The sequence below is a fragment of the Zeus faber genome (assembly GCF_960531495.2).
Source record: "Zeus faber genome assembly, chromosome: 4".
Classification (NCBI taxonomy): domain Eukaryota; kingdom Metazoa; phylum Chordata; class Actinopteri; order Zeiformes; family Zeidae; genus Zeus; species Zeus faber.
The window spans coordinates 20517671-20530896 of record NC_137191.1 but is presented as its reverse complement, the minus strand read 5'-3'; the positions used below and the strand labels follow the sequence as shown (position 1 = coordinate 20530896).

At 46.2% G+C, this 13226-nt stretch overlaps 1 protein-coding gene across 1 annotated transcript in view; it reads right to left on the bottom strand.

Annotated features, from left to right (window-relative positions):
* The window catches only part of tacr3a (tachykinin receptor 3a), a gene marked incomplete at both ends in the record, with an annotated part of 38680 nt that extends 25825 nt beyond the window's left edge, over nt 1-12855 (bottom strand). Inside the window, 3 exons of the mRNA XM_079999479.1 lie at nt 7066-7216; nt 8115-8303; nt 12485-12855. Of these exons, the coding sequence (XP_079855605.1) occupies nt 7066-7216; nt 8115-8303; nt 12485-12855 (711 nt within the window). The remainder of the gene's footprint in view (nt 1-7065; nt 7217-8114; nt 8304-12484) is intronic.
* Nucleotides 12856-13226: the final 371 nt, after the last annotated feature.

The window sequence follows — 13226 nt, the reverse complement described above, 5'->3', positions numbered from 1 at the left end:
CCAAATGCCAGGAGGTGGAGTCCTGCACAGCAGACCTGTAGGCCATGAGGACCAGAGGAAAGTGCGTGTCCCAGTCCCGTTGGTGCTCTGCGGTGAGGATGGCCAGCTGCTGCACTAGGGTTCTATTAAACCATTCTACGAGCTCATCACTATGGGGATGCAGGGCTGTGGTCCGAGTCTTATGCATCCCCAGACGCTCACGGATTGTGGCGAAGACTCGCGACTCAAAGATCCTTCTCTGGTCGCTGTGGATAGTCTCTGCCGCTCCAAACCTGCTTAACATCCCCTCAACGAGGGCATCCACCACAGTCTCTGCCACCTGATCCGGCACCGCATATGCTTCTGGCCCATGACGTCAACTGCTACTCTCTCCATCGGGGCCCCCACCGCCAGCTGTTGGAGCTGGGCATGGAACTGACCTGGGGGCAGCACTTATGGGCAGCACAGAGTTCACAGCGGTGACAAAATTCTTCAACATCCCTTTTGAACTGTCCCCAGTAGAACCCCTGACGAAGGCGCTGAAAGGTTTTGGAGACTCCAAAATGCCCTGCCCCAGCAGGACCATGACAGATTTTGAGCATGGCCTCTTTCAGTGTTCAGGGGACCACCACCTGCCACCATCCCTCTCCTGTAGCCAGCTTCTTCTAGGCCCTCTGTAGCACCCCATCACTCACCCGCAGAGCCTCAAACCTTGCCCACAGTCCCTTAGATGCCGGCTGGCGTTGGTACCCAGGATAGACAGCAGGGTGGGGTCTGGGGGAGTGAGGGTGGGGGACATAAACAATGCCCCCTGGAGAGAGCTGAAGGCCTGCTGGCACTCTAGTGTCCACATGAAACTCCTGTCCTTTTGCAGCAGACGCTACAGGGCAAGCTTTTCATCTGTATATATATTTATATTATGTGTGTGTGTGTGTGTGTGTGTGTGTGTGTGTGTGTGTGTGTGTGTGTGTGTGTGTGTGTGTGTGTGTGTGTGTGTGTGTGTGTGTGTGTGTGTCTGTGTGTGGCGGAGCAGCCGTGGCTGCAGACAGCTGCATGGCTTCCTTCCCACAGCTGCCCAGCTGCCCCCTTGTCGGCCTAATCAATGATTAGTCCTGTCCGGGGCAGGGAGCTTTCTTAATGTTTGTCTGTCTTGCAGAAGGGATTGGCGCACAAGCTTGTCAGCCATCCAGGAGCCAGTGTGAAACGCCATTCCTCCTGCGCACGGATCAATCCTTGTTTATTATTTATCCTTTTGGCCAGCAAGCCTTTTTGTTAAGCACTGTAATAAAAACTCTCACCATGTCGGCAGCCCAGTGCCAGTGCCATTCTGTCTCCCTACCTTAACCCCTACCAGTGGGCAGAAACTTGCACAAGTGTAATCCGAAAAGGGTGAGTGAAGGCCGAGTGAAGGTCCTCCGGAGCCAATCCGCTGACTGTGGAAGTGCCTCACGGACCCGCTGGCCAACGATCACCAACAGGGAGCCAGCCAGAGGACCAGACCCACGTTCAGCGACAGGTCCTACGCGGGCTTCACCTAGTCCCAGCCCCTCCTGACTCTCCGGAGGAGAATGGCCGGGGCCTGTTGCGTCTGACTCCAGGAGCCACACAGATCTCGTTGGGTCCCCAGCCCATCCCGACGCCCCGAAGCATAATCAGGGAAGCTGTGCAGACGTCTGTGCAGGGGTGCAGGCATGGGGATATTCACATGCATTTGATGGTGCGGTTTGAAATTCTTTACAAGAAGAAAAAGCATAGGGTAAAGGCTGCGGTTAGTTCCCGCCTGTCGCACTCCCTGATTTTGGGGACAGATTTGCCAGGTTTTGATGCGCTGATAAGAGAGGCTGGGGGAGTGCATCCACGGTTGGTAGGGAGATGTAAGTGTTGCGTGCAACGCAGTGACTCGGAGGGGTCATCAAGCCGGCGTGACAGGTCTGGATGGTGGAATCCCAAGTGGGATCTTCCCCGGTTCCCTTGACCTTCCTGATGGTTGATTTTCCACTGCAGCAGTCACGGGATGATACCCTACGCTGGGCCTTTGAGGAGGTAATTCAAATGCATGGCGTACTGATGCATCCAGACACAGCACTCACTCACCCGTATTTTCCGGTAATTAGGGACAGGTTATATCGAGTGAGCTGTGACACTCAGACAAGAGAGGAAAAAACCCAATTGTTGGCCCTGAAGAGCCACCAGGAAATGCTCTTCCAGGCGGCTCACCATAACATGAAGGTCAGTCACCTCAGTCATGATAAAACACGACACGACAAGATAATGGCTCGCTTCTATTGGCCAGGGATTTGGGCAGATGTGCGTAAATGGTGCGCAGTGTGTCCTGAATGCCAGTTACTCAACCCCCCAGCTACGCCAGGAGCACCGTTGAGGCCCATCCCCCTAGTTGAGATTCCTGTTCAAAAGGCTTGATATGGACCTCATCGGGCCGTTAGATCGCAGTGCCCACGGGTATCGTTTTGTGTAGTCCTAGTGGATTATGCAATCCAGTATCCCGCAGGCTAGCCTGTCTGGTCCGATCCCACATAAGAGCTACTGTAGCACAAATTGCTGAAAAAGTTAATGCTGTTATGATAGAAAGGTGTCAGAACACACAGTGCATCGCAGCTTGCTGTGTATGGGGCTGCATAGCCACACGGTCAGAGTGCCCATGCTGACCCCTGTCCACCGCTGAAAGTGCCAACAATAGGCATGTGAGCATCATAACTGGACCATGGAGCCATGGAAGAAGGTGGCCTGGTCTGATGAATTATGTTTCCTTCTACATTACGTGGATGGCCAGGGTTAGGGTCCGATCTGATCGAGCATCTGTGGGATGTTACACAATATTAGTGGTTATTAGTGGTGCTTTTAATGTTGTGGCTGATCGGTGTATATATACAAAAAGTAGTTTTGTGACATTCAGCAGCAATGCACAGGGCACTTCCCACTCTCTCCAAAGCCTCTCCAACCCAGGATCTGGCATCTTTCATTAGTGGGAAGGGTTTCACCCAGATTTCAGTCCTGGGACAAATGATTCTGCAATAGTCACGGGAATTTATCAGCTCCAGTTCCAATCACCAGTGATTGGAACTGGAACAGTGAACATGACACCCGGGTCGACATGCAAATTTTCGGTCCTTTACCGGCACGATGCAATGCGTATTGAAGTCCAGATGTTGAGGCATAAATAGACAGGAATAGCCATATATAATTTGATCATATCAAACCCAATTGAGAATCCAATATCAAAATCCGAACTGATTGATTTTTTTTCCCACATGCAGAACCATGAGATGTTTTGAGTGTGGGAACCGCTCTGTGGGTCACTACAGCTCGCTTGTTTTAGTGTGTATACCCGCGTTTAAAAAACCCGGGAATACCCGCTAATTTTGGTATAAAACATTAATTATTTAACATGCAGCACCATGGACTGATACTAACACTCTGTGCATCTATGCCTGAGCCACACCACTTCAGGACAACAAGGTGGAGTGTACACTGCCGGACCGTCTGCATTAACCCTCTCTTTCTCAGAGATTCACAGCAGGTGGTACGAACCTTGATGACATAGAGGATATGCTAACAGTTATCTGCATTTCCAGATAATGGAAATGCAAATTGAGACACCCTCCAAACAGCAACGTGGATCTTCACCTCCAGGTTCCTCTGACGCCTTCCAGCAACTAGGAATAGCGCGACATTGAGTATCTACCGATACCAATCCGATACCGATATTTTTCAATCTCATAAACAACTAAGCTGTTAATAAAACATTTGTCAGGATGCACTTTGTTTAACCTAGCTAAAAAACATCAGGCTCAAACTGTAAAACAAATATTCTACTCCCCTAAAGAAAGAAATACATAGCCCACAACATGACTCAGTCATGTTGAGTCAGAGTACCTATCTTCTCATTTAGCTTCTGGTTTTCTGGGACCTGAAACTCATACAGTAGTCTTGGTGAACACAGGTGTGAAATCTGCCACTTCCACTGCTGTCCTAAACACACAATGCTGCTGTTCCTAACACACGCGCATGCATGCGCGTGTGTCGCAGTCCCTACGGAGTGAGGGACTATTTTTCCATCTTTCTTCATGTTTAGAATTTATTTTGATGACGGGTATTGTTTTTTTGTTGTGGGTCCGCAGTGATGTAGGACTTCACCAGGTTGACACGGAAGCACAGCGTTAAGAGCTCCGCTGCTTTCCTGTGTTCTGTGGGCGCGGCGCAGGTTGTGACACATTTCTCTTCACGGCTTGCCACTCAAAGTTGAGTCAAGCATTTACATGAGAGTTCAGGCCAGGGTTGCCCACTCTTTTTTGGCTTGGGAGCTACTTTTAAAATGACCAGGTCAAAATGATCTACCTTCATTAAAAATGCTAATTATATTAATTTATATGTATATACTGAGTATACTTCATATATACAATATATGTTGGCGTACCTTGCATCCCTGCATGAACCCTTACGACAAAATAGCATTATATACATTTATGGTCACTACCTTACTCTGATGACTTGCACTGAATGGAGTTGGCCAGGGTTGCATAGTCTGTACAGTAGCTGCTGGTAGCCAGCCTCAAGCATGCTTCCAAATGATCATCCGTCATGGTGGAACGCTATTTGGACTCAAAAATCTTCATGTGGGAAAAGGCTGACTCACATAGCTAAGTAGAGCCGAATAATGCCGTCAAGGAGGTAGCACATTTCCTCATGTTTGGGTAAATTTTCCTCTGTGAGTAAGTTCCAAAACGGTCCATGAGCCCTGGACTTGAGCTGAATGTCAGCCTGTAGTGTCAACATCTCATCCTCCACTGCAGACCAGTTCAGGTGAAACAGTGTTGCAATTTTTGATGCGAGTGAATCAACCTCAATATCTTCCCTAAATGGGAAGCACATAAATGTAGCGATAGCCTCGAGTAAAGCACCTTGAAACCGTTTGTCAAAGTCTGACAGACAGTTTTCAATCTGCTCTGTGTAGCGGGTACTGTCGGGGCGCTCCTTGCACCCCTCCCCTCCCTGTCTTCCCTAGGGTCTCCAGCTTTGATGCAAGGTTTTTGAAAGTTCCCCAATTCATGGCGCCTCAGCTTTGAGAACAGAAGTTGCACTACTGAACTGAACTGATCATGTTGACCACGGTTTTGTCTTTTGTCCTTTGTCTCTATTTATTTATTTTTTTTGAATGGCGTGCGATCTACCCGCACTACCTTCGCGATCTACCGGTCAATCGCGATCGACGTATTGGGCACCCCTGGTTTAGGCTAATGGATCGGATTATCCTTTTTTTCGTGATATCCAATCCAGTGGTTTTGGCCAGTATTGGACCGATACCGATACTGAGTATCAGATCGGCATATCCCTAGGAGGTACCATGACTCTGTTTTGTTGTCTCGGCTGGGACTGTGACAACAAACGGCTCCGACTTTCACTCTCTTTCCCTCGCTTTTACCTACAACCCATTTTGTCCCCCTTTGATCAAGGCAGACCTCCCATGAACAGCCTGTCTCCAAGACTGGAAGGATTATTTAGGATTATTTCTGCAATTGTTTCTATGGAAAATGATCCAACTCCCATCACTGTACGATGTCAATTGGCGAAGTTACACAACCTTATTTAAAATGGATTAATTTATCATGTTGCCAGATTGCTATCTAGTGGCCGATGGGAGAAAGCGTAACAAACAATCAGTATTACAATATCCTATTGTGGGTGATATTTTCAGATTAAAGATGATGATTTAATTTTTTATTAGGAGTGTTGAAGTTATGTTTTTATAGTTCATAATTAGAAACAGTCTTAATAGTTAAGTAATAACGAATGTTATGTTACCGATGGAAGGATTTTTAAAGATGACTGATATTTGAATCATTTATTTTCTTTTTATTCTTTTTTTGTCGGCAGGGGTGTTGTGCGACCATGCAAGCCACGACTGGAGATGTGATCAGATACCAGAGAGAGGGAGAAAGCCGTTCTTTACATTTCTCAAAAAAAAAAAGTAAATTGTTGCCAATAGATTTTCTGATCTTATCTATTTATTGTGGCAGTTTCGCCTGCCGCATGCCACCCCAGTGTCGTTTTCAGGGCCCTCTGAGGCAGAGACACAGGCAGAGATGTTGCAAACGCACCAGTTTATTGTAGAGAGTGGCGAGATGGTACAAGCTGGGCGCCGATGAAACGTTGTCATGATGCTCTAATGAGCAACAGGCTACCCTGGTCCAGGGCCCAATTACCTAGACCCAAGACAGGTGCGGCTGCTTAAACCACACCACACCCACACCACATGTCCCCAACACTAGCCTTTTCCCCTGCCGGAGAGTTCCTGTTCAGCCTGTACAGACTCCCCCTGTGTGTGAGGGATGGGGGCTTTACCTTTTGCCCGTTGTTTGCTCTAACGAGCAACAGGCGTACAGCCATCTGGATCCCGGGCCCAATTACCTAGACCCAGGGCAGGTGTGGCTGCTTCAACCACATTACCCCCACACAACATTTATTGATTTGTTGCACGGTTATGATTATGATTATTCGTAGTATGGTTGTAATTATTTGTAATTATTTATAATTTTTTCTACAATGTGGATATATGTTTGACAAATGTTTTCTTTAATATTGATTTCACCTGCAGAATGCTACATGCACTGAATTCTAACACTATGGGCAAATATTTCCCAGCTCTGTGCACAACAACAAATATTCAATATAAAAAAAATCTCAGTCTGGGTTTAAGGGAAGCTAGAATGTCTCATCCTCCTGTGCTAGACCGATAGAGAGCAGAGAGCCTTTAGGGGAACACCAACTTAAAACAAATGACCAAACCCAGTGCTATCAGTGCTGCTATGGAGTGACTGACGGACAAGCTGGTCCTCGTGCTCAAAACGAATGAAACGTTTAAAATATTAAAACAGCTTCAGTTTATGAAAGAAGTAAGCTCTGTTTTGGGAGCCGCTTCTGTATTACAGCCAATAATTTTAGCCTGGCATGCCCACTGAGAATTTACATTTTGAATTAGTGTCTTTTAAATATTTATTATTTTGCTTTTCACACAACAAGCAATTAAAATTTTTTAATCCTCTCAATTAAATGCAAATAAGTGATTACCTTTCTCTTAGCTCTGAGTTGTCCGTGGTAGTTATCAGAGGAGTCCCCTGGGATCTCGCCTCCCCACAGCGTCACCCCTACGATGGTGTAGGTGATCCCCATCACCACTAGGGGCAGCAGGTACACCAGGAGGGTCACTATGATGTGATACCTGCGAGGAAAGTTGTAAAATAAACGAATATACAGAAAGGAATCCAGACCACAGATACGACTTCCAGATATCCGAACCTTTAAAAGGGAACTCCATAAGATTGTCTGTGTTGGGTGGATTATGTCACAAAGAACGCTACGAATTCCATTCGACAACTGCAACTAGGGATGCAAATTTGAAGGAATTTCTTTAATCGATAGTTGTTAACCTTAACAAACAATCATTGATTAATTGCTAACATAAATCTAATGATGTCACCAGGGGGCGGCGCCGTGGCGCGTGGGGACCTATGTAACGCCCCGCACCTCTGAGATTTTGTGACTTGGCGCAAGGAGCATTTCTCCTCATTTAATTTCATTGCAACAATAAACATATCGTTTTCTACGCACAGCCATGTTTGTTGTTCGTCATTTTTCCGGAAGCCTCCACCTAATTCTATGTCCTACTCCACTGGGAATTTTCTTTCTCCACTGCCCCCGGTCGTTCCGGTGAGTACTTCTACTTCCTGGCTGGGTATTTTCATTCTCGAGACGCCCTGCGCGCCACAAAGACGCCTGCTGATACAATAACCGATCGATTGATTCAATCCTTTTGGCAATTAATCGATAGTCAATTAATTGTTAACATCCCTAACTGCAACATTTGAGTTTACCCTCATCTTCGCTCTAAAACACTTTCACTTTCTTTTCACAAAAGTAAATCTTCTGATCGATTGATTTTTTTTGAATGAGGTTGTTGTTGGTGGTGGCGGACCCATGGGCTAACCCAAGGGTACCATTGAGGATCAATCACCACCAGCTCAACCAGGTGAAGGAATTCATCCTGATATGTAAAATATAAAGCTTGGGAAAAATATAAAGGGCAGAGCAGAGATACAATAAAAGGGTTAAGTCCTTACATGAAGGGGTCGTTGGCAGGTCGAGGCCAGGCCAGGTAGCAGAGCGTCCTGCCGGGAAGCGTCCGGATGGTGGAGAAGAAGCAGAGAGGGAAGGCCAGCACCACGGCCAGACTCCAGATACACACTATGATCACTTTGGTGGTGGTCGCCGACAGCCGCGGTTTGAGAGGATGGATGATGGCCATGTACCTGGAGGACAGCCAGTGGGTCAGGAACAAAGCCCAAATGTGTTGTCTCCAGAATCATGTCTTTGGCTTTGATGTCAGTCCAGGTGATGTGTGTTTCTTTTCACTTCAGACATTTCATAACAAATGCAATTGGATATACAATGGATGAGGTAACATGAAGGTTATACAAGGTTTTTCACCCAACAATTCATTGTTTTGAAAGCAAAAACCCAACGACACTTTCCTTTGGAGTCCAAAAGAGGAGACCTCCTTACAAGTGACAAAAGGAACTAAAGAAAGAAAACACAACACTCGCTGGTTTTTCAACCAAGCTCCAAGCGTCCAACTTTGGCCGTTATTATATCAGCCTTGATATCAAAATGCAAGCGGCTGGGGCTCCAAATTTAATCTATTCATGGGACGCCAACAGAATAGGTCCTTGAGGAAAAACGGATCTGGCACCCCGGCCACCTCAGGGATTGATCTCTTGAAGACATCATCACAGGTATCCTACCTATCCGCATCAGCGGCATCCTGGCATTTATCCTGAGTGGTTCTCCCGGTCCTTGTTGGGGACGGTGCATGAATAGCTTTCTAAATTCACAATCAGGTTGATAGCCTGTTGCTGTCTGGGTGTTTGAACCCTGCCATCCGTTGCTACCCAATAGACTTGATTGAATTGTCGGACCTGGTCGACAGTTGAAGTAAACATCAATAACCCTTGTATAGTGTCATTACGCTACACATATCTGACCGGTCCCTTGTGTAACCACTCGACCACATCAAAGCACAGCCAGACTTGGCATTAACAAAGCGTGACCACTGCGATGACACAGTGGCAGTGGAAATAATAAATTCAAGGGAGTTCTTTGAATCGTTTTATCTTCTGAAACGTATGCCTCATACTGTCAGAACAGGCCCTTGAGACAATGCCTTTCCAATCCCTTCTACCGAGACACTATTCTCGCGTGCAATGGCTGGTACTATTGCCTTTCAAACCGGTATTTACCTTGAAGTTGAGTTAAAGCGTACCGTAGTGTAAATGCTGTTAATCTGCAGTTGGCAAAAACTGTTAACTGGTCTTAGATTTGTTCCTTGTTTTCCAAAGAGCTCAGAAAACCCAAAGTCCATGAACCATATCGCTAACTGCGATTCCTTCCCCAAAAGCCAGCCATTTCTGGAAAGAGACCCCTCTCTATAGTATCAGTGATTACCAACCTTTTTTGTGCCAGGGCACACTTTTTACAACGAAATAATTGCACAGCATACCACTGTCTTTCTACAGTAACTGCTAAAAACTGTGTCTTATTATTATGGCTTACTCATAGCGATGCTATTTGTCCATAGTGAAAAAATCTTTTAAATGTGAATCTTCAATTCACAAACTGAACATAATTAACAATCACTGGAAGTCCTCCCTTGCTCACCAGGCATTAGATCAACCGAATTAAATGTACAAATAGTTTCAAAATTAAATGACTCATTTAACTGAGTGACTAGTCAAGAAACGAATCTCAAAAATTAGTCAAAACGTTCATAACTATGAATAATCATCACTTTCAGAGTGAAACTTGTTTGGCTGGAGCTGCTATTCCGGCAGGAACTGATCAATTATATGAATTAGTGCAGCCTTGTAATTTTGATCTTTTATCACAAAAGCTCCATTATTTCTTTTTTTTAAGTAAAATTTAAAAAATGTTCACGGCCATGTTGTGTTTTTTACTTCATCTAACACTGGTCTATATACAGTAAGTGCCAAACAAGGACACTTGAAATTATAAATCTCATCTATCCTAACTGTAAAATTGCCAAGCCTTCAGCAATGGCATCTTAAAATACTTCATACCTTTCCCGCTGTACAATAAACTGCTGTTATTCTGTTTAAAAAATGCCTGTGGGATTACTACGGTTATGGATAAAAGGCAAAGCCTGAAAAGGACGCAGATGTTCGCAAACTGTGGCCTCGTGCCATTTCAAGACTCCTTGAAGGGGGAGACAGCGCTGGACTTAACTAGACCTGAGGTTACATCTGCAGCACGGAGGTCGTATGAATGTTCCCTTCCTCGGTTCAACGGTTGACGAAAAATCAAAGGGACATTCGAGACCAGACCAAAAATACAAACACATTTAACTTGCTGCCTTGGCTGAAGGAGAGCCAAATTGAGCAGGGCCTGGGGTGGTGAACTGTCGTATGTAGGCAAGACAATCTCCAATATGGTCTACCACTACATAATCAATGCATTCTTCTTTTTTCTGGCATACTATACTACTACATAATTCATTTTATTTTGGTCTGTATCTCAGTAGCCTCCTGTGTCCCTCTGTTGTCTGTTGCATCACTGCTTATGTCACGGTTATGAATGGATATCAAAGCCTGTGGAAGCCCCTTTTGATAGTAATTGTGTCATTTTACGGGGTGCAGGAAACGGCATGGAGATGTACGGGGATGTACGGACGAGATGAGGGAAAAATGACGATATGTGTGTCCGAGAGGAAGAGGGAGTGTTGCACTTGAAGGTATTTACCGAACTTCAGCTTTTTAAAATACAGAAGCTCCATGCATGGATGAGTCATTCCTGGAGCCAACACCTGTGGACTATAGATTCTGTGGAGGAGGCGATGTTTGACACCTAGCGGAGCTGCTGCTATTCAACTATGATCTAAATCATGTGCGAGTAATAAAATAAACTTCAGTTCATTAAGTATTGAAATACACTAAACATCACACAATAAAAAAAGGCCATTGTGCTGGTTAAAATGGATGTAAAAGAACACATTGTGCAGGCTCCTAATTACCCACAAACACTTCCATCAAAGGAATTAATGGGTGCGTACGACTTTTGTGACACACACCCTGCAGTGGCCATAAATAAGTTATCACTGCCTGGATGAAAGCAGTTCTAGGGTGGGAAGAAAAGATAATTTGTCAAATGACTTCATTTGCATAACATTTTCGGGGCAGAATATTTTATGTGTGGCACCTATGTATGCCTTGAAATAAAAAGACAGATAAAACCCAAATCTTGGTCTTTTTTTGTGAAATGCAATTTGCCTTTTGCAGCCCCATTACCCTCCCCAAGTTGAAAAAGAGATAGATATCTATGATAATAATCAGTAAAGCTGCGATAAAATAACAACTGGGTGTCAAAGATACATATATGTCCAGATGTATATCCATGGTCTGCACATATGGCCTGGATATGGCTTCAGGCATATTGATGGCTGCAAGCCCGAATCATTCATTTTGGAATCAGGAATGTAGGGTCTATGTCTTAGTTTTCATGTTATTTCATAAGCAATGCTGAAATTAATCCTAGTCGGAGAAGAAAACTGCATTTATTCCCAGGTTTATATATCCATCTATCTCCCACCCGACACCATTAAGACTGGTGGGAGGGGAGAGCAAGAGGGGGAGAGAGTATCCACACACCATTCCTTCGGTAATGTCCAAGGGCCAAATGGTAAATAGTAAATGGACTGCATTCTTATAGCGCTTTTCTAGCCGTGCGAGCATTAAAAATTACTGTACTGTAGTTACTGTCCAAGCGTCACATTCAACCATTCCCACACATCCATACATTGACTGTGGCGGCAACCGTGCAAGGCTCAACGAGCGCAGTTAGGGGGTTCAGTGTCTTGCTCAAGGACACTTGGACGTGCGGCCAGGAGGGGCCGGGGATCTAACCGGGAACCCCTGGTGAACCTCAACCCCTTCTGGTCACTGGACGGCCCGCTCTACCCCCTGCGCCGCAGTCGCCGCGATAGTTTGGCAATGACTGTTGGTGCGTTCGTAAGATATTCGGACACAAGACATTACTGAGAAACAACCATTCATGTGCATATTATGCCCAAGCAGGTGGAGACAGCCCTAAAATACAGTCCTTACATTGAGATATTGCAATAATCAATATCCCAGACGATATCTATCTATATCGCAAAAAAATAAAAAATAAAATCGATACATCGCACACCCCCAGAATGCAGTCCTGACAACCATTTTGTACCCCAGGAGCACTAGCTGGACGTCGAGGTGTCAGCTCATATGGATCCTTATAATAAACAAATAAAACCAAGGAAATCATTTGACTATACCGCGATTTAAAAAAAAAACTAGAAGATGGAAAAAAAAAAAACCCGGCGATATATCGCCTCATATCGCGATATCAAGACTACAGGCACTTGTTTTTACTTCATCAGCCTTACCTGTCCACGGCTATGGCGGTCATGGAGTAGATGCTGGCGAACACCGCCGTGACGGGGAAGAAGTTGTGGAACCTGCAGTACGCCTCTCCGAAGTACCAATCCCCGTGGGCCGCGTAGATGAAGTTGATCAAGGTGTTGAACGCCGCCATGGAGGCGTCAGAGAAAGCCAAGTTCAGGAGGAAATAGTTGGTGACGGTGCGCATCCTCTTGTGCGCCAGGATGATCCACATGACCACCAGGTTCCCGAACACGGCCACCCCCAGCACCAGGCTGTACGCCACGGACCACAGCGCGACGCGCCACGGGGGCTGCACGAACTGGTTGGTGAAGTTGCCCGCGGTGGCGTTGGACGCGTTCTGTCCAGCAGCCATGCTCTCCTGTTTTTAGTTTCGTTCTTTTTAGTCACTCCGATGGATGCATTCACCTAAGGGACTCGGCCCCCAAACCCTGATTTGAGATTGAAGAGCGAGCGCCGTGCGTAAAAGGCACCATAGTGCGCCGAAACGCATCCAAAAAAGTCCGTCCCAGGTTGGGAGGGGGGTTGGATGCCTACCGGGATGTGGTGGTGGCGGATTCACTGGTGCGTCCAGTCCACGTCCACGTCCACAGGCTGCGGATGACTGGGGGTGTGAAGTGGGAAGGGAAGGGTTCTCTCTTCCCCTCTGGCAGCAGCAGCCGCCAGCCCAGTGCGCCCTGCGCCCCGTGACGCACGAGTGGCGCGCTTGGTGTCGGCGTGAGAGTC